Source organism: Aotus nancymaae, unplaced genomic scaffold (assembly GCF_030222135.1).
Source record: "Aotus nancymaae isolate 86718 unplaced genomic scaffold, 86718_ANA_hifiasm-v0.15.2.pri h1tg000108l, whole genome shotgun sequence".
NCBI lineage: Eukaryota > Metazoa > Chordata > Mammalia > Primates > Aotidae > Aotus > Aotus nancymaae.
In genome coordinates, this window is record NW_026988523.1 from 9,331,666 (window position 1) to 9,351,627 (window position 19,962).

The 19,962-nt window shown below is 46.1% G+C and overlaps 1 protein-coding gene across 3 annotated transcripts in view; it reads right to left on the reverse strand.

The window, feature by feature from the left end:
- ASTN1 (astrotactin 1) overlaps positions 1-19,962 on the reverse strand; it is a 335,413-nt gene that overhangs the window by 32,791 nt on the left and 282,660 nt on the right. For all 3 annotated transcript variants that reach the window (XR_002478082.2, XM_021668017.2, XM_021668016.2), the window contains exons 17-18: positions 7,098-7,366; positions 576-709 (exon numbers count right to left, since the gene is read on the reverse strand). Coding sequence is in view for 2 of the 3 variants with exons in the window: in XM_021668017.2 (XP_021523692.1) it covers positions 576-709; positions 7,098-7,366 (403 nt within the window). In the remaining variant the exon portion in view is untranslated. The remainder of the gene's footprint in view (positions 1-575; positions 710-7,097; positions 7,367-19,962) is intronic.

The window sequence follows — 19,962 nt, forward strand, 5'->3', positions numbered from 1 at the left end:
GCCAAGAACGTAACTCTTAGCCGGTTCTGCGTCCTGCTCTACCACTTTGGAAAAATCATTCAATCCATTTGCATTTTCTTGTCTATTAAATGAGCGGTATCTAACTGCTCCATGCCGTGCCTGGCGCCCGGTAAGTGTTCCATTACTGGTTATGCTGTTGGTCTAGTTAAGCTCTCAGTGTAGATCTCTAACTTCTTCCATTACGACGGACTTTTCTCCCCGCTGTCTTCTAGTTATGCTGTCCTACTTTCTCCACCTTCAAGGAGAGGTTCAAGCAGCACCTCCTCCACAAAGCCTTCCCCATGGCCTCGATCCAGACGTGACCACTCCCTCCTCACACTTTCTTTAAATGTCTCGTTACACTTGTCCCATTCTTTCTTCTAGTAAAACCATCTGTGCTGCCTCCCCTGGTAGCCTGAAAGCTCTCGAAAGGCAGATATTGTGTCATATTTTTCCTTCTGTTTCCCAGTACCCAGCCTATTGCTTTGCAAATAGTAGACACTCAGTATTTCTGTCTCCAGAACAATGCTGAGAGAGAGAGAGAGAGAGAGAGAGAGAGAGAAGAGAAACCGTACACGGGCTGTGGGAGAGGCGCACAGGTGGGGAGTCCATCAGCTCCAAACGCAGTGGAGTCACATCGACACCAGTCCTCAATGACATCTCCAGTTCCTGAGCACCAGAGAGAGCTCATGGTAGCCTCCTGCAAGAGCTGCATGAGAGAACAGGGAAAAGAGTGCACGTTGAGAAGCCAGGGCTAGGCCATCAGAATCAAGAGGCAGAGTGTCAAGGATCTGCGTGGCCCTAATTACTTCGGGCAGCAGGTTGTGTCACCACTTGACCATTGCAGAGTCTGAAATTCTTACTCCAGGAGGTTGTTTCTGGGAAGCCTGAACCTCTTAGAACCTCTAGGGTGTCCCTCTCCCTTTACCGTAACAGCTCCCCCTTGTGGTTACGGGCTGCCACTTTGGGAGCAAGTCATACTCCTTCCTCCTGCAGGGAGCAGGGCTGGTCCAAGCTGGCCAAGGTCAGGACTCTCTCTGGGTGGGCTCCACATTTGCAGCTTGGTTGTTTCTTATGATTCTTTTCTCTTTGTTTCACTCTCTGCCTCATGTGCCACTCCATCCTTCCACACCTTAGGCTTTAGGAAAAAATGTGCGCCTCTACCACACATCTTCTGGCTACTCTCCTCTCTGCCCAGAGGCATCAGCCCTTTCCCAAATGCCTCTCTGTGCATCCGTATCTACCCCCCGACCCTGCCCCAGGATTCCCTTTGCACTCCTTCAGCGTACTTTCCAAGCTGCCTATGATATTTTTGCAGTGCTGCCTTGGGTTGTGATTAGGCATTAGGCATTTCTTTCTTAGTTAATCATGAACAGGAGCAATGTGGCATACAGGCTAAGAGCTGGGCTCCGGGGCTGTCAGCCCTGAGTGACAACTCTCACTTTGCCAATCACTGCCAAGTGACCTTGGGCAAGTTATATAAACTCAGTTTCCTCAATCATAAAATGGGATAAAAATAGCACTTTCCTGATAGGCTTGCTGTGATAATTAAATCTAATAATATACGCCAAATGAAATAATGTATGCATAGTACCTGGAACACATTAGTCACCAAGAAATGCCAGCAATTATTATCATCTTTGAATAACAGGGGTGAGTCTCAGGTAGAAATTTGTAACCATCACAGAGCCTAGCAGAATTCTTTACATGCAGTGGGTTCATAGAGATGTTTGCTATTAAATAAAAGGACAGAAGAATGAAATCAGACCAGTGAAGTAACGGAACCTCTGACAGGGCCATTCCCTGGTGACGACGTGGATCCTGCTGGGGTACTGACCCTTCAGAGGGGCGCTGCTGCCTCAGCCCCGGCCCAAGCGGAGGGGGAGGGTGGGACTGGCTGCAGGGAGCAGGGCTGGTCCAAGCTGGCCAAGGTCAGGACTCTCTCTCTGGGTGAGCTCCACCTGCAGCTTTGGTTGTTTCTTATGATTGTTTTCTCTTTGTTTCATTCTCACCACACTCACACCTAATCAGTAAATTAGAAAAATGAAGCCTAGCTATCCCAGAAAATTTTAGACCAAAGAATTCAAAAGACAAAAGAAAAGAGAAAGAAACAAAGGGAAAAAAGGAGATAACTCTACAAAAATCAAAATGTCTAAACCTAAAGCTAGCATCCTATGATCCATTCTTTCAGAACTTTACATAGACCACGTTAATTAAGTTAGAATAGTTAGAGTAAGGGTCCATCCTGGTCCCCTCTCCAGACTGGAAGCCTCTAGGAAACAGAAACCAATTAATGACTATAATGATAATTTGTGCAGGGATTTATAATTTACAGGGCCCTTTAGATGCTAAGACTTTGATGAATGATCATCATGATTTACAGGGGAGAAGACTGAGAGTCAAAGAAGTGAGGTGACTTGCTCAGGGTCACAGGCTAGTAAACAGGGCAGCATCAGAACCTGAGTTGAACATGACTCACTGGACATCTCAGGCTCCCAGTGTGAAGCCTGGGTAAGTGCCCACTTTATGCCTTGCCTGATTGAACCAAATTCAAAATTAAAAGGTGCATTGTCTAAAACTAGGAAAACAGACTTCCTTTGAGATAGGTGGAATAAAGGCAACATTGTGACTACTGCCTTGCAGAGCCTTCAGTCAACAATCATTTGCTAAGCACCTGCAAGGGGACGTTTTCTGTATGAGTACTAAGGATACGAGGATGCACAAGACACGTGTGGCCCCCATCTGCATAAATCTTAAAGTCAGATGGCAAACAAACAAGCAAAGTTATAAGAATAACCAGATTACCACACCTGTGGTCAGAACCTCAAAGGAAAAGGTCGAGCTACCATGAATGCATATGGCGGCGAGAGAGGAGGAGGGCTAGATGAGCTCACAGAGGGGTATGTGGAGGCCTCTATGAGGATGCAACTTTTCATCTGAGCTCTGAGGGCTGGATCAAAAGTTATTTACTCACGAAAGTTAAAGCAGTGCTCCAGGTTGAAAAAAACAATGGCAACAAGACTTCAGCCTGGATAGAACTTGACTTCTAAAATCAATGGGAAAAAAGGTTCGTCTGTCTGTTAAGAGAGAGTCTAAGGGAGCAAAGACATTCTCAGCAAGCGGGAGGGAGACAGGGCTGAAGCACAGAGGGCTTGTGGGTCATGGTGAGGTATGGGCCACATTTCAAGACCGGTGGTAAGTCATCAAAGTACTTAAAACAGTGGAGCAACATGATCAGATTTTCAATCCAAAAGAGCAAGGACAAATACCTGTGACGACAAATATGCTAAATGTCATTTTGCAAACGCTTTCACTTTCCACCTTCAATTCACACCACTCCATAAGAGTTCCTACTCTTGGCCAGGTGTGGTGGCTCATGCCTGTAATCCCAGCACTTTGAGAGGCTGAGGCAGAAGGATCACCTGAGGTCAGGAGTTCGAGACCAGCCTGGACAATGTGGTGAAACCTTGTCTCCATTAAAGCTATAAAAAATAAGCTGGGCATGGTGGTGGGCGCCTGTAGTCCCAGCTACTAGGGAGGCTGAGGCAGGAGAATTGCCTGAACCCGGGAGGCAGCGGTTGCAGTGTACTGAGGTCACACCACTGCATTCTGGCCATGGGCAACAGAGTGAGACTGTGTCTCAAAAAAAAAAACAAAAATTAAAATTTTAAAAAAAAGAGTTCCTACTCTCTGAATCCTAGGCTGCAGGTAACTACAAACAGTTGGATGAAGGTGGAAGAGAGGAATTAAGAAGGAACATGTTTGGAAAGAAAGAGAAAGGGAAATCACATTTGTCTGGGTATAATGTGCCAGGCATTATATACAGAATCCACATTTGTTATCAGATTTAATCCTTATTCCAGGAAAGAAAAAAGAATTCCAATTTTTATTATTGTTGTCTCTAAGAGGAGTGGTTGAACTTCAAGTTAAATTCATCTATCCATTCATGTATCTACTGATGCATCTATTCATTCATTTATTTAGCAGAAAAACAACTATACATCCACACTTGCTAGGCACTGGGATTCTGGAGAAGAAAATCATCCTCATGGTCTAGAGGAGAGGAAACAGCTATGTCAACAGGTGTGCTAACAGGTGATGCTTGCTGTACAAGATGCGGATACACATACAGTGGGAATTACATGAAGGGATGGATACCTGGGTTGGCCTAAGAGTGTAAAGAAGGGTTCTTGGCAGCTGGTGATGTTTGAGCTGAAACTGAAGTAACAGCAGGAGTTTTTCAGTAACAGAAATGTGGGCGAGAACATTCTTTGGACAGAGAGTTTGAAGTCTGAAGGGCCGTATGATTGAGAAAAAATGTGTTATGTTGAGGGGGTAGAAAGAGTTAAATTTCGGAGTACAGAGTAAGACATAGAGTGGTAACAACCTAAGTAAGTGAAGACAAAATTGGATCATAAACTGCCTTGTAATGATGTGCTGAGGACATTAGATTGCATTCAATAGATTCTGCGGAGCCATTACATTACTTTGATGTCAAATTATCCGAAGTCCGTATTAGATATCTAATTCTGGGTGGTCTGATAGGGAGACCAGTGAGAAGGTTATTTTAACAGGATAGTAGCTTCATATCACAAAGGATGCTTGAAATAGGTTGTGATGGGGGCATCATAAAAAGAGAATGAATTCAGGAGATATTTGCGGCTCTTGCTGATGAAATAGATGTTGGGAAAGGTGAGGAAATTCCAGGAAGTGTCCCTGGTCTCCAGTTCAGGCAGCTTAGTGGAAGGTAGTGCCATTCACTGGGATTGGCCACCCAACCGGTATGAGTTTGTGGTGGTGGAAGATGATGGTGTGTTCGAATGTGTTGGGTTTGAGATACCTGGTCTGCTATATGGTTTGACTTATTTGTTTCTTTATGATAATCACAGATTAGACTGAAATACAGCATCAGAGATTAGTCCAGCAGGAGGATAGAGACCAGCAAAGGTCATATTCCAGAGGTAGAAACAAAAGCAAACACTGAATTACATTCTAACGTCATGACTTGGCATTCCTCTACTTCTGAGCTTCTTCACTTGCCATCTCCGTTCTTCAGGAAAGGGCAAAATTAGAAAGAAAAACAGAACAGCGGATGGCAAAGACAAAATATGTCTAAGAAAGAACATGTGACAGTGGTTGAGCTACAGCTAGGGCCACTTGTCTATATATTTAGAAATTAAAGAGTTCAAAGGACGGCCAGATAAAAAGCATTTCTCAACCCATCTCAAAACTGGTGCAGGGAGAAAGGGAAGGGGCTGAGGTTTGGCAAGCAGGGGATCCAGGAAGGGGTCTGCTGAAGCGAACTTCCCTCAGCTTCTGCATTTAGCGTGCAATTCTCTACAGAAAGCAGAGATGCAGTCTCGTCTCCTAGCAGGCTGTTCTCCATTCTGCAGCTCTGCCTGCCTGTCCCGAGGATGGTTCTGCGTGAGCTCTCTGATCCCACTGCTCCCAGGCAAGTGGCCCGGGAGCTCTTAGGGTATCAACAGCAGCAGCCTTGAGGGAAAGAGGGGCAGGTAAGGGGAGAGGAAGAGGGCTGGGCATTCGCTTAAAGACACTGAAAGCGGGGCGCGGTGGCTCAAGCCTGTAATCCCAACACTTTGGGAGGCCGAGGTGGGCGGATCACAAGGTCAAGAGGTCAAGACCATCCTGGCCAACATGGTAAAACCCCGTCTCTACTAAAAATATAAAAATTAGCCGGGCGTGGTGGTGCGCACCTGTAGTCCCAGCTACTCAGGAGGCTGAGGCAGAAGAATCGCTTGAACCCGGGAGGCAGAGGTTGCAGTGAGCCGAGATGGCACCACTGCCCTCCAGCCTGGGCAACAGAGTAAGACTTTGTGTCAAAACATAATAATAAAAATAAAAGACACTGCAGCTCTGGGCTTCCATGGTCACCCAAGCCCTCTGCCCTTCCTTCATCTTTTCAGACCCATCCTTCCGAAGGTCTCCTTTCTCTCATTCCCCTTCCCGCTTCTATGAGATCGAAGACAAATGTGTAGGCCACGAGAACAATTTATCTTTTTGTTCCTGTGAAAAACCTTATTTTCAAACACTCGGTAAAATATCTGTGGCAGAGGCGGGGAGGCGAGAGAAACACACACACCTACAAAATCCCTCCAGTTGGCCTGAGCATTACCTATGAGACAAACACCAGGTGTTCCTTAAAGGAGAAAACAGAAAGCAATTATCACCCTGCCTGGACGGGCACACCTCTCAGGCAGGTGAGCAGCTCACTGCTGTGCCTCCTGCTGCCTCGTCCCCAGGGCCGCCTTTGCCCTAGTCCCAGAAGTCCCACGCCCAGAGTCTCCTTGTTTTCCCTTCTGTTGCTGTTGCTACTGCTTTGCGTTTGGACTCACTCTGATCTCTGTGTCCATGAGGAGGCTGGGGAGCTAGGAAATGAGCTGAGCTATGGCCCCTGACATGGTTCTCCAGCCCTTCCTTTTGGGTCCATCCATTTTTCTCCTGGCATCTTTGGAAAGGGAGAGGCAGAGGCAAAGGAGGAGTGGCTGGGAAAAGTCACAGCCTGGCAGCATAACAGAAAGGCAGAAAGACCTGCCTGGATGTGGCGTTTTGTTCTTAGAGCCAGAGTGATGGGCAGGAAACCAACCCCTCCAGGCTGAGGCGGCCAGATCCTTCCCTTTGTGACCTGTGCCTCATACGCTCCTTCTAGTCCAGCTGCCGCTGGGCCAGGCGAGGGGGTCAGCGAGGGAAGCTGGGCCACCTCCCAGGCCAACCAGAGTCAGGCAGAGCTGAGCACCCTCCTCACCGCTGTCCCCGAGGCACGAGGGTTCTCTGAACAATGACTCTGATGATGGCAAATGTTGTGCCTATTTGCTTCCTTCCAGGGCTCAAGCCCTACACAAGTGCTCAGTTGTGACTCCTGAATCATATCACCACGGGTGTTGTAGATGCGATGACTTGACTTAATATGCAAACATGCAAATTTAAGCAAATTAGGTGCCCAGATTAGCTAAGGAAAAAGCCTCACTATCCATGTCCTAGCATGGCCCTCGACCGCACCCTGTCACTTCCTCATACCATTTGGAAAGCGCTCTGTTGTGGCTGATGCCTCCCAGAGCCCAGAATCCCTGGCCTCTTACCCTCTGGGTCTGGTTGTTGGTCACTAGTTCATAGATGGGGGCTGCTTTGGTCACCTCCAGCAGAACCGGCTCAGCAGGGGTGTCAGGGCTGGATGTCACATGACACAGGGGGCAGGACGAGGGGCATCGTCCCTTGCTCTGGCACTCCATGCGGACTCCAGCCGCCATGCGCTTGGTGCCAGAGTCTGACAAGCTGGCGATGTATTCTGGGAACGTCAGCACCTTGGGGTCTCTTTCCCGCTCCTCAGACTCATCGGATGGGGAGTTGCCTGCAGACACAAGATAGAAAGAAACAGTGAAGGAGTCAAAACAGTAAGGACTAACATGACCTCGTGGCCACTGAGTCCTAGGGTCCGATCTTCAGGATCAGAAATGGCCACTGAAGGGGGTAAGAATGTGATTCTGCCATCACGCTTAATTTGGGGCACCCAACGTCCCAGTGACACACAGAGTTGGAAATGGCCCTTTTCAGTGAGAATCCAGATCGTTCCCTTTCTGAGAATCATCAGCTCCACTGAATCTCTAGAGGGATACTTCTGCAGGGTCTGTGCTGATGGCTCTCAGCAAGAATACAAACAGTAACAGGGATTTCCTATGACCCAGCTTTTTCATCTTTGAAGTGAAGATATGATTAGTACCTATCTCTAGCACTGAATAATGAATGAATGGCAAATCCTTTTATAAAGCACACAGTGCAATGGCTAGCACATGGCACACCATCATCATGAGTTTTAATTATAAATATAGCTAAGATGTATGGAGCCTGCACTATAAAACTGAGATTTGTTCAAGGTCTACTTTAACCATTATGATAAACTCTCTGCATGGAATTCTATCATTACACTCAGTTTATAAATGAGGAAAATGAGGCCAAGAGCTTCAAGGTCACACAGCTAGCAGATTGTGAGAGCTGGGATTTGAATCCACTTTTCTCTGATTCTTAAGTCTTTTAGGCCAGAGAGGAAGAAGCATAGAGTGCTGCTTCATTATTAATCAATGTATTGAAGATACGAAGGGAATCTTGACTTTTTCAAAAAGATTTGCACTCCAAAGTTTGAGAGACAGGTCCACATCAGTTTTGTTTGCTGAGTAAAAGATAGCTAAAGAAGTTTTTGGTCTACTTTTAGTGACATACATGGGAACTGCCTACCAGAGATTAATGATTTGCTCTTTATACAAGAAAGCACTGCTTGGTATTTCTCTTCCCAGTCCTCATGATTCTCCATTTAACTTATTAATTCTAAAGGAAGATTGAAGTGGTGTTGTCAAGCACTGGGTTTCTGAGATTCTTGACTCCTTTTGGCACAGCGGTCCTGAACAGGAAATAGCTTCAGAGAGACCACTGGGCTTCTGGATATCCTGGATATATACAGAATATTCATGGCCCTCTCAGACTCATGAAGAAGACAAGAGACGATGGCCTGGACCTTTGGAGGCACTGGTTGGAAGGATTTTTAAATGGTTCTGGAAGGTGATTGCAGATATAACTCATGGACTTTATAAAAGAGTTCTCTCTTACGGGGTCCAGGGAGCTCTCTGCAATTCCCCTCTTGTTTGCTACATAATATGAGCCCATTTAGAAATGTCACGAGGCATTTCAGCATTGTTGTTTCCCAGAGGAAACAATGAAGTTTTACCTAGCATGCTAAGGCATACATATGCTACAAACATGTCATATTTATCCTATAATTATGGCATATAATTCATCGCATACTTGCCTTTTGTTTAATAATAGACCCAGAGCTGAGCTCAAGCCCTTCCTAGACGATAAGAGAACTGCGTAACTACTTATACCAAAAACAAGAACGATGGCATCGAATAGAACTAGCCCTCAAATCACTTTGCCCGTGGGTAAATCTTCACTGACATGTAGGCTTATGCAGCTCAGTCAACTGCGTGGCTAGGGGTATTTGCAGTGGCCACAAGCTAACCCAGGACTCTCCTCCTCCAGCCCCTGGCCAGGCCTTCACTCTTTTTCAATATACTCTATGGATTGGGCAGGAGCCAGCGTGGGTGGGGTGAGGTCTTTCATCCTTGGTGTGATTTCTAGGCAAACAGACCTTCGTTAATGCCTCGTGAAGTTTCCAAATGGGCCCACATTACATAGCAAACAAGGGCAGAACAGCAGAGAGCTCCCTGCACCACATAAGAGAGAACTCTTTTTATAAGTCCACGAGTTGTATCTCATAATCACCTTCTGGAACCACCTTGCAAATCCTCCAGCCAGTGCCTCCAAAGATCCAGCCCATCAAGCATCACGTTCTGATGAGGCTGAGAGGACCAGAATGAGTGTTCTGTGTGTGCCCGTTATTCCCAAAAGCCCAGTGGTCTCTCTGAAGCTGTTTCATGCAACTGTGTGGAAAAGGGTTCATGCATTTCAGAAGCACAGTGCTTTTTTGTCAGCAAACTCTACTTCATTAAGAAAGTAAGTAAAGGCTGGGCGCAGTGGCTCATGCCTGTAATCCCAACACTTTGGGAGGCTGAAGCCGGTGGATCACAAGGTCAAGAGATCGAGACCATCCTGGCCAACATGGTCAAACCCTGTCCCTACTAAAAATTAAAAAATTAGCTGGACGTGGTGGCGCACCCCTATAGTCCCAGCTATGCCAGAGGCTGAGGCAGGGAAATCGCTTGAACCTGGGAAGCGGGGGTTGTAATGGGCTGAGATCATGCCATTGCACTCCAGTCTGGTGACAGAGCGAGACTAAGGAAAAAAAAAAAGAAAAAAGAAGGTAAAATCCCACCCTCTCTCCAAAAAATCAGTAAAGATACAGTTTCTTTTCAAAAAAGATTATTGAAATTTCACCATGCAAATCTTGCCAGAGGGCTTGAGGGTCTCCTGGCTGGCTCTTACGCACCTTTTATTAGATGCATTTTCTTACTGACCCGCAGCCCTCCTTGTTGAGAATGTTCGTCTGGGGAAAGAAGTTCCAGGAAATGACCGCTAGATGGTGATAGAAGCCTAAAATGACTTTTGTCAACGGGAGATGGGGGGGAAAAACCTGGATCAATCCTGTGCGACCACATTGGCACCGTAGAAAATAAACTATGAAAAAGTGACACGTGGCTACTTGAAAAATGTTGTGGAGGTACAATTTTTCTTCAATCAGAGAATAAAAAATTAGAGACTAAAACAATTCCATAACATTTACCCTAAAGAGAAAAATAGAGAGGGGGCATAGGTGATGACAGGATAATTAAAGGAAAATTAAATTCCGAAGGGAAAATAAACCCTACCCCCAATATCCATGAGTAGACGCTACTTCAAAGGGGAAGTAATGTGCCATCCAATTCCTCCTCTCTCGCCTTGAATCCTCAAATACCCCGGAAGGCTCCCCACGCCCCCTCTCCTCATTACTAAGCGTGTACCGCGCTCATGACAAATGCGGCCTCTAGAGGGCGCTGCGATCACAAACAGCCTGGAGCTGAGAGTCCGAGGGCCTCCCTGCTGTCAGCTCGCCATCACGGGGTCCTGTCGCAGCTGTAAACATCTGAGAGGCTGCTCCCCTTGCTACTGTTTTCTGGCGATCCCAACTAAAATCAAGATGCAAGGGCTGGGCGCGGTGGCTCACGCCTGTAATCCCAGCACTTTGGGAGGCCGAGGCGGGTGGATCACGAGGTCAAGAGATCGAGACCATCCTGGTCAACATGGTGAAACCCCGTCTCTACTAAAAATACAAAAAATTAGCTGGGCATGGTGGCGCGTGTCTGTAATACCAGCTACTCAGGAGGCTGAGGCAAGAGAATTGCCTGAACCCAGGAGGCGGAGGTTGCGGTGAGCCGAGATCTTGCCATTGCACTCCAGCCTGGGTAACAAGAGCGAAACTCCGTCTCAAAAAAAAAAAAAAAAATCAAGATGCAGCGAATCTCCCTCAAAATCCTTCAGTTCTAGATACCTGGCAAGGTTAGGGAGTAGAGAGGAATGGGAAGGATGTAGAAATCCATGGTAGGAACCCACCAAACTCTTGTTTTAATTCAGAATCCTATTTTCTGTTGCCAGAAAACCTTCAGGTCCATATAAAAAGAGCCCTGCTGGAGGCCAAGACCCACTGCCCTTCTGGTCCCCTCGCCAGGCAAGATGGAGCTGCCTGGAGAGGGGCTGGGTTTGCACACAAGTGACGAGGAGCGAGCTCCCAAAAGCCATCTATTCAGCTTCCAGCAAAGAATAGAGACGTGTGTGTGAGGGAGATTTTTCAAAGAAGAAATGCATTTCCTATGTGCAGTTAAAGACACAATTGGGAAGTACTCTTTAAAATGATGGAGTCCGGCGGTGAAAGCCCAGATCAATCTCCCTTAGCCCAAAGAGAGCACCTATAACCATCATGTCTTCGGTAAGTGAGAGTCGTTTAGGTCCTAAAAGCTTCAGGAGAGGCTGATCTTTGACCCTTGCTTTTAACTCCTTGTGTGTGGGAGTGAACAGTGGGGGAGGTTTGTGCAGGGGGGTTCCAAAGGAGACTCCACCTTACTTCCTTGCAGATCAACGGCTCACCCCCTCCACTGCCCATACCTATTACAGTTCTTTGGGGCGTCTTACCTCTTCTACCCTCTAGAGTCTGGGTAGAAATGCTCTAGAGGTTGGAGACAGTATGCTGTCTTTTAGCAAAATAAAGATTCCAGTCCAATAAGTATACTGTCTCTGGACAGAAGAAATAAGCTACAATTAAGGTCTCAAAATCTTACAATTGACAAAGGTGCCTTCTGATAAAGAATACCCAGGTGTGACGCCCTCCCACCTCTGTTTGCAGAATTCACTCCACTGTTCTCAGGGAAGGTTCCGGAGTCCAGTCAGGACACTTCACTTTCTTACAAATAGAAGGACATCCAACCTGGAATGTAGTTAACAATCCTAAAACTGCAAAGCATTTTGCAAATACAGTTTGCTATAAATAAATGCCATTTGCTTTAGGCTAAATCTGTATCCTACAGCATACAGTGGATGAGTTTCCCCAATAGAATATTGTGTTATGTATGAGAATATTGGCATCCTTAAAGCTCAACATGTCATTACGGATGTGCACAAGGCCTTAGGCATGTCCACAGTGGCCCACTTAGATTCGGGAGCACATGAGGGTGACAAAAGTAACCGGCCCGTTCTCATGCCAGGTCCGCTCTTCTAGTGGTAATTGACAGGCCATGAGGTGAATTAGTTGTTATGAAGTAAATTGGTACAATTCCTATAGGATTCTGAGGCTGCTTAAGAACCTCTCTCCTGAGTTGGTGCCCAAGGCAATGAGATGTTAATGACATCACAGCCAGAACGACAGAAGCAGTTCATTAGGCAGCAAAGAAATCAAATACAAACTAATCAGATCCCAGCTTTCGGAGACAGCTTAGGATCCACAGGAAAGAAGACTAGACGTGGGGCAAATGAAGCACAGCCACGCCCTGAAGCCCCCCAAAACCCTGCATTCCAGGATCTACCCCTAACCCCCACCCAGTCTACCGTTCAAGCCAGATGTCCTAGAGTCATCAAAATTCACACAGAAGTCCAGCCACCTGGGCTCTCATCAGTGTCTTGGGATGTTCAATCATGTCTTTGGACAGAGAGCTCACTACGGACTTAAAATGAACTGCGAGACCTGCCATGATGACGTACTCTCTGCGCTCGAATCAAACACAATGCAACAGATTAATAATTAGGGAAAAGAAGATAGGGCATAAACTGACCATCTTTTTCTCCACTTCTCCATGAAATTATCAGTGCTTTGGGGTCAGGAACTGTGTCTTTTTTACCTTTGAGACGTCTTTGCCTACGTATCTATCTATCTCCATATATCCATGAACTTATTAGAGTGAATACGTTAACTCATGATCTTAGATTTACATTTTTACAAAAAGTCAAACACAAACAATAAAACCAGAGCATCTGTAAACAGTTCACTAGGCCTTTACTAACACATCAAACAATACAGAAGAAAGGAGAAAGTGTTATCCTGATGGCAGCCAACTCTACATCCCTGGCCAAGATCTCTCTCACAAGTAACAGAACCTCAGTATGCTTGCTTGGACATCCACTTATATGTCTGACCGGCACCTCAAACTCAACATGGCTCAAACTGTGGTCATCATTTCCTCCACACTCTCCTCAGCAATTATTCCTCCTCACACAGGTCCTTGCTCAGCAAAACACACTGCTAACTTCTTAGTTGCTTAAGTCAGAAATTACAGCTTCCTTGCTGGTGTGTTCTTTCTCCCTCCCTCTCTCTCCCCAGTCACCTAATCTTGTGAAATTTACATTCGTTTTAGCCCCACACCATCTACTTCTCTCGCTCCAAGCCCACGGCCACCCACGGGTTGTTTGAAGGGTGTGGCCTGAGGCAGACTGCCTGGGTTTGATCCCTCACCTTACCACTTGCTAACTGTGTGATGTGGGATGAATTTCTTAATCTTTCTGTGTTTGAACTTTCTCATACATAAACTGGAGATCATAACTGAACTGACTTAGTAAGAATGTCAAAAAAGGCTAGCTAATATAATTCGCAAAGACAGCTGAGAACCAAGCCTGGGACATACAGAGTGCTTTCTAAATTTACTTATTCTCTAAATGCCTGTTCACTTACTGGCTCTGCTCACCACCAACACCATCGGATGGCAGGTGCCTTGAAGGACAAAATTATGCCTTGTTCTCCACTATAACATCCCAGGTGCCTAATATGTAATATACACTAATGTATTCAACAATTCATTAAACAAATATTCATTAAATGACTACAAGTGTTTGTGGAATTAATAAATCATGTCTAATGACTTGTATACAAAATGACTACACTCTCTATTCTGCAGGTACTGACTAGATAGGCTGGGTTTAAATTCATCTGACGCATTGCTGTCCTGGGTTCTTTGAAATTTGCTAGGTTCTTTTAAGAAGATGGGCATCAATCCAGAGTAGGTTCCACTACCTTCAGGTGCAAATCAAAATTTTTCAAAGATAACCTAGTTGCAGAGATTTGAGGAAAGACCGCAGAAAGTTCATTTTGCAAATTTTGTAAAACATACAAACACATCTCAAAGATCATTAATTCCCTTGAGATGTGAAGACTTAAGCTTAAGAAAGGGAGCAGCCAGGTCTTGTGCTGAAGAGCAGACAGTGTGGTTCAATGTGGTGAGAAAATCTGGGAACGCTGTAGTCGATAATGTCACAAAATGGCAAAGAGTACATCTGGTGTCCTGGGTCGGGGAAACCTTGGGTACCAAAGAGCAGCTGGGGTGAAAGGGAAACTCCTCCCTGTGGGAGCCGCTGGATGTAGCTCTGGGAGGCACAGTACTCGCAGTCATACTGGGATTTGGCGTCTGTGCTCCCCACAATCAGCTGAAAAGGCAGTGGCTGTGGTAGCAAGGGAGAGCCAGTCTGAACCAACCTGCACCTCCTGGAGATTTCTATGCTGCGCAGTCTCAGTCTGCACTCAACAGCCCTTCCCAGTCTCCAGCCTCACATTCATCACTACGCATCAACTCAGAGTAAGCACACCTTTCTCTGGGATTAAATAATGGAAAAACTAGTGGTTCACAACTGTCCAACACCTCCAGAAACAGTCTTGGATCCAAAGAGTTTATGTTCTTGTCCTTTCCTACAAATGAATTTGCACAAGTTGAAAACAAATCTTCTGTCAGAATGTACCCTTACTTTTTGTTCCAAAATTAAGGTTACTATATGAGTCAGACCCTGTTCTTTGGTATTTGTTCAAGAAGTTTCTGGAAATAGCAGGAAGTCTTTGTCATAATCATGCCCTGCAGCCAGTCCCTCAAGAGCAGTATGTATAGGCGCTGTAGGGTCCAGGGAGATAATTAGCAGCCATCAGATACCCGCAGGGCAGCTCCGCAAAATGCCATTAACAGGATGTTCAAGAAAAGGTGTCTTCCGGAAAAACGAATTTTTGGTTTAATTGATACTTACCCAGAAAATGCTTATGTTCCCTCCAATCCCTGTTGACATTCTTCTTTTCTAAAGACGCAGTTTTCCAATTTCCTGCCTGCCTCGTGAAGCGTTGCCTACCAAACAGAATTAAACCTTTCCCCAAGAAGCCTCCAGGTGATGATTTTATTCATCAATTATGACTATGCGGATTTGGAAGCTGTAGGATACAGAAATAAAATGCTATCTACACCCCGAACAGCTTTTTAAAAAATTGATCGATACCATACGGTGGTACTTTCTGAAGATTTTCCCTGCTTAATAGGCAAGTTGTTAAACAAGTAATGGTCTGGTTGAGGTTCCTGGCTAATTAGGTTCAGCTTAAACTGAGGTTTTGGTGTAGATGTTGTGCTTTATCTTTGTCAAGTTTTGGCATGGAAACAGTGAACGTAGCAGCAAATTGACCACACAGCCTCCCGTATGCTTCTTTCTGCTCGGTCACGGTCAGTTCCTTTTGGAATGAGAGGTTGGGTCAAAGAAATGATGGGACAGTAGAATCTACCAAGAGATTAATAAAAATACAAAAACAACCTTTGAATCTTAGCTGTGACCCCAATTGCGTCTGTTTATGAATCATAAACTTAGTGTAAAAAAAGAAAAAATAAATCGCTCAGCGAGGCAGGCACCTCTGTAAGGATTCCTGAGATCCAGCTCTACACAGCCCATGCATCTCAAGAGGAACGAGAATTAAACCCAAGAACTGCTGCGGAGTCCTAAAGCTTTCAGTCCTCAAAGGAAGTCTTCTAATCAGCTAGACTGTTGGTTCCCAGTGGGCAGGAAGCTGCCTTATGCTTGGGTTGTCACGGCTCTCAGCCAGTGCCCCACACTTGGAAGCATTCAAGAAATACATGGGGATGGAGAGAAGCAAAGGGGATTTAGCCTAAAATTCCTCAAATGACAACCCAAAGCCTCATTACGACTCACTATAGGCAAGGCTGGGAATCAAAGGCGCTTCTGTGGGATTTTCCTAAAGCATTTGCACAGGCGTCGGGGAGTACGGGAGACCAATACTGCCCTCGTCTTTGCATGTCCTATAAAGTATTTCTTTCTCTTCTCTCCCTCCCTTCCTTCCCATGTATTTTTTGAGAGCTACTCTGCTCCCATCATTCCTGGTAGAACTAATTCTACTAGTACATTGTGCCTGAGGCCAGAGGAGCCTGACCTCTCTGTGCCAGGGCTTGGTTTTATGGCTTCTCTGTCCCACTCATTCCGGGGTGAAGTGAGGACGTACTCCTCTGCGTGTCCTTAGAGCTGGGCGCTCGGTGCTTTGCAGGAGCTCCCTTGGTCTATGTGAACTGTAGTAAATTTGTGTGTGCAATGTCTTATGCCTACATTTTGAAACCTTTCGTTTGGCAATTTAAAGTTTACTTGATTCCATTTTTTTCATTTGCCTCCTACACTCCTCCTTTTTGATTCACCAGATGCCTTTCTTGTGACTCAGAGCTAATCACCAAGCCTCTTGTTCTTATCAGATCCCTTCCTCTTGGTTTCCTAGGGCTGCCGTAACAAGTCATCAGCAATCGAGGCGCTTAAAGCAACAACATGCATTCCCTTCCAGTTCTGGAGGCTACAAGTTCAAAATCAAGGTGCGGTCAGGGCCATGCCCCCTCTGAAAACTCTAGGGAAATATCCTTCTTTGCCTCTCTCCAGCTTCTGGTGGCTCCCAGCTGTCCTTGGCAACCCTTGGCTTGTAACTGCATCACTCTAATCTTGTCCTCAGTTGTCATGTGGCTTTCTTTTCTGTGTGTCTGTGTCCAAATCTCTCCCTCCTTTCTCTTATAAAGACACTAGTCATTGTAGTTAGTCAGTCTAGGATCACCTCATCTTAATGTCATGACATTTGCAAAAACAGGTCACATTCTGAGGTCCCGGGCAGGCATGAATTTAGAAGAACATATTCCACACACTAAAGTGTCCACAGCCTTTAACATTGTGGCACTGGCCGGGGAACCCTTCCCTGCCCCACAGCCTGTGAGGTCTCACTTGCTGGCTGTGTAGGGGCTTGCAGTCCATCCCCTCAGCTTCCTCCCAGGGTTTATGGGCAGCGGGAAGTGAAAAGAAATTCCTGGCTCCATCGGCGTCCTGCTGCTGAGCAGCAGCTGTGAGCAGCTTCTTGTCAAAGTCAAAATAAACCTGACATAGAGATTCAGAGTCACAGCTCCGGGATGTGCAGAGCTGTGCTGGATTATCCCTGCTGTGTCCACAGACAGAGCAGCATGGGGAGAGGGAGTGCGGGAAGAGGACGACGCGGAGAGAGAGGCGAAAATGAGGAACACCTGCGGGATTTGCTATTTCCAAATCTCCATCAGCAGAAAGACAAGGTGGGTGAGTGGGCATGCTCAGCACGCTGCCAAAGAGCCTCCCGTGCACTTGTCTGATTAAGCGTCCTCCGCACCCTCCCCACCCCCACCCCTGTCTTGTTCCTGCTTGGGAAGCTGAGCTGAGAAGCCAAGGGTGCATCCCCAGGCCACTCAGGAGCAAGTGCCTCTGTCTTTCCTGGTCCTCCCCAAGAAGGAGCCAGGAAAGGTCTCAGGAATAGCCCAGGATGTAAAACTGTGGCAGAGCAAAACCAAGGCAGACAGCATGCAGAGGAAAGCATGTCCGGCACCAGCCTGGACCTCGGCCGACGTTGAGAGCCCCACTGAGCTGCAGCGTGGAATCAGTGCTGCTTTTCTCTACCGACCCTGCAGCATTTATTTATCAACTAGGGAGTGCTCTTGAGCCCCTTGAGTTTGGACAGAACCATCAGCCCAGCAATGCTCTCTTTATGATTCCATTTACCTCTCGGAGCACCCCTGCCTGCCTACCTCACCTTCCCTGTAAGATCCAGCTCCTGCCTCAGCATCTCTCTTTTCTTCCTACCTTCAAATCTGTGCAAGAAGAGCTCAGGGCAGGGAAACACTGGGTGGTTCAACAAAGGGTAAAACTGACAAATCACCATTACTTGCCCCAGCTCCACAGTACAAAACTCAGCTGCATGTTGCAATACGACCTGTGTCTGTGTGAGGGTGCCTGACGTGAGTCTGTGCAGGTGGGTGTCTCTCACGGCTTCTGTAACACTACAGTGGGAAATTCAATGCCTTGCTGAGATGCTGCAAAGTCTGGCTCATAAATATCTTTGCCGAATGGTCTAGAAATTTTTAATAAAAATATTATTCAATAATAATACTACTCCAACTGGCAAGGGAATGTTGTAAGAGTCTCCATTTTCCTCTGGACACTCATCTGGCTTCTGTTTTTCAAATGAATTTGGATGTTAAATCCTCTTGCTGCCCTGACCAATTTATTCTGCAAATTAACTATATTTGACAGAACTTAAGGTCCGTTACCATTTAGCTTTGCCTCACTGAAATTTATACTGCTCCCCTGCCTGCTGGAGCCGCAGGCTCAAATAGACATTGCTCTTGGTGGCAATTTGGGATTCTGCAAGTTCTCTCACCTGTTAGTCCTCATCTCTTGAGTTCTGAAATGTGCTGAGAGGACCAGGCTCTTTTCACCTCTTGGTGACCTGCGCCCTTTGTTTTAAAATACGCTGGTCTCTGGAGCTGCCTCTCCCAGCCTTAATGAAGCTCTTATTATGAGATATGCTTTCACCCAGAGCTGCGACCCAAATTGGTTGGTGAGAGAGACTCAAGTGGCTCTGACTGGGTTGAAATACCATTTGCAAATGGTAGAGACAGCTGGACATGGGGGAGAGCAAAGGTAACAAGAGGAAGAGACCAGTGATATGAGGGCCGTGGCTGCTAGACCAAGGGATGGATCTCAGATTGAGTTAAAAGAGCATGGGGACCAAGGTGACACAGAGAAACGGTACTGTGGCAAGCCACATACCAGCTGTTGATTTACCTCTGGGTGCCCTGTGCTGAGAGTGACTGTGGCAGTGAGGACTGTGGGGCATCTGAGCCAGTGCCATATGAACAATGCAACCAGTGCAAGGAACTGGGGGAATTTAGAATGGATAGCAGGAGACTTGGAGACAGACAGCAGCTCTCTTTAAATATTTGAAAGGTTGTCACATGGAAACAGGATCACATGAATTCTATGTATTTTCAGAGAGCAGAATTAGGATCCAAAGCGAGAAATGATGAGAAGAGTTTACTGAGCCACAAATTTTCACTGATCGCCAACATGTGTCGGAAACAGTGCTCAGTGCTCAATAAGAAAAGTACTCTGATAAATAAGAAATAATGCTCATTCTCCAGTTTGCAAGGGGTGGGGGAGACAGAAGACTAGACAATGATATGGTAAGAGGTGTAAGCAGTGGCATGAGATAGGGCCTTTTGCTTACACAGGAGGAAGTATTAAAATCTACTTTGGGCTGGGTACAGTGGCTTATGCCTGTAACCCCAGCACTTTGGGAGGCTGAGGTGGGCAGATCACTTGAGGTCAGGAGCTTGAAACCAGCCAGGCCAACACAGTAAAACCCCATCTCTAATAAAAATATAAAAATTAGCTGGGTGTGGTGGTGTGCCCCTATAATCCCAGCTACTCGGGAGGCTAAGGCAGGAGAGTCACTTGAACCCAGGAGGTGGAGGTTGCAGTCATGCCACTGCACTCCAGCATGGGAGACAGAGTGAGACTCTGTCTCAAAAAAAATGAATAAATAAAAATAAAAAATAAATTCTACTTTGGTTGGGGAGGAAGACTAAAGGAATACATCTGATTTCTTTCAGGATTATTTTTTTGTGATAGTTTATAGCTGGTTTAAAGTAGGAGAGATGCCTGAGAGATGGTAAGCCCTTGACTAGTAGAAATATTCGTATAGAAGTATTCATGTAGAAACCAGTCAATCACTTGCCAGGGATGCCAGAGCAGAGGGAACATTTCAGAGAATGAGTTCTATTTTCCTTTTAACAGCCAAATGTTAAAGTTCTATTACTGTACAACTTGATCTGCTCAGTATTTCCCTAAATTAATGGAGCTGGAGAATCTGCATTTTATCAGGCACTCCAA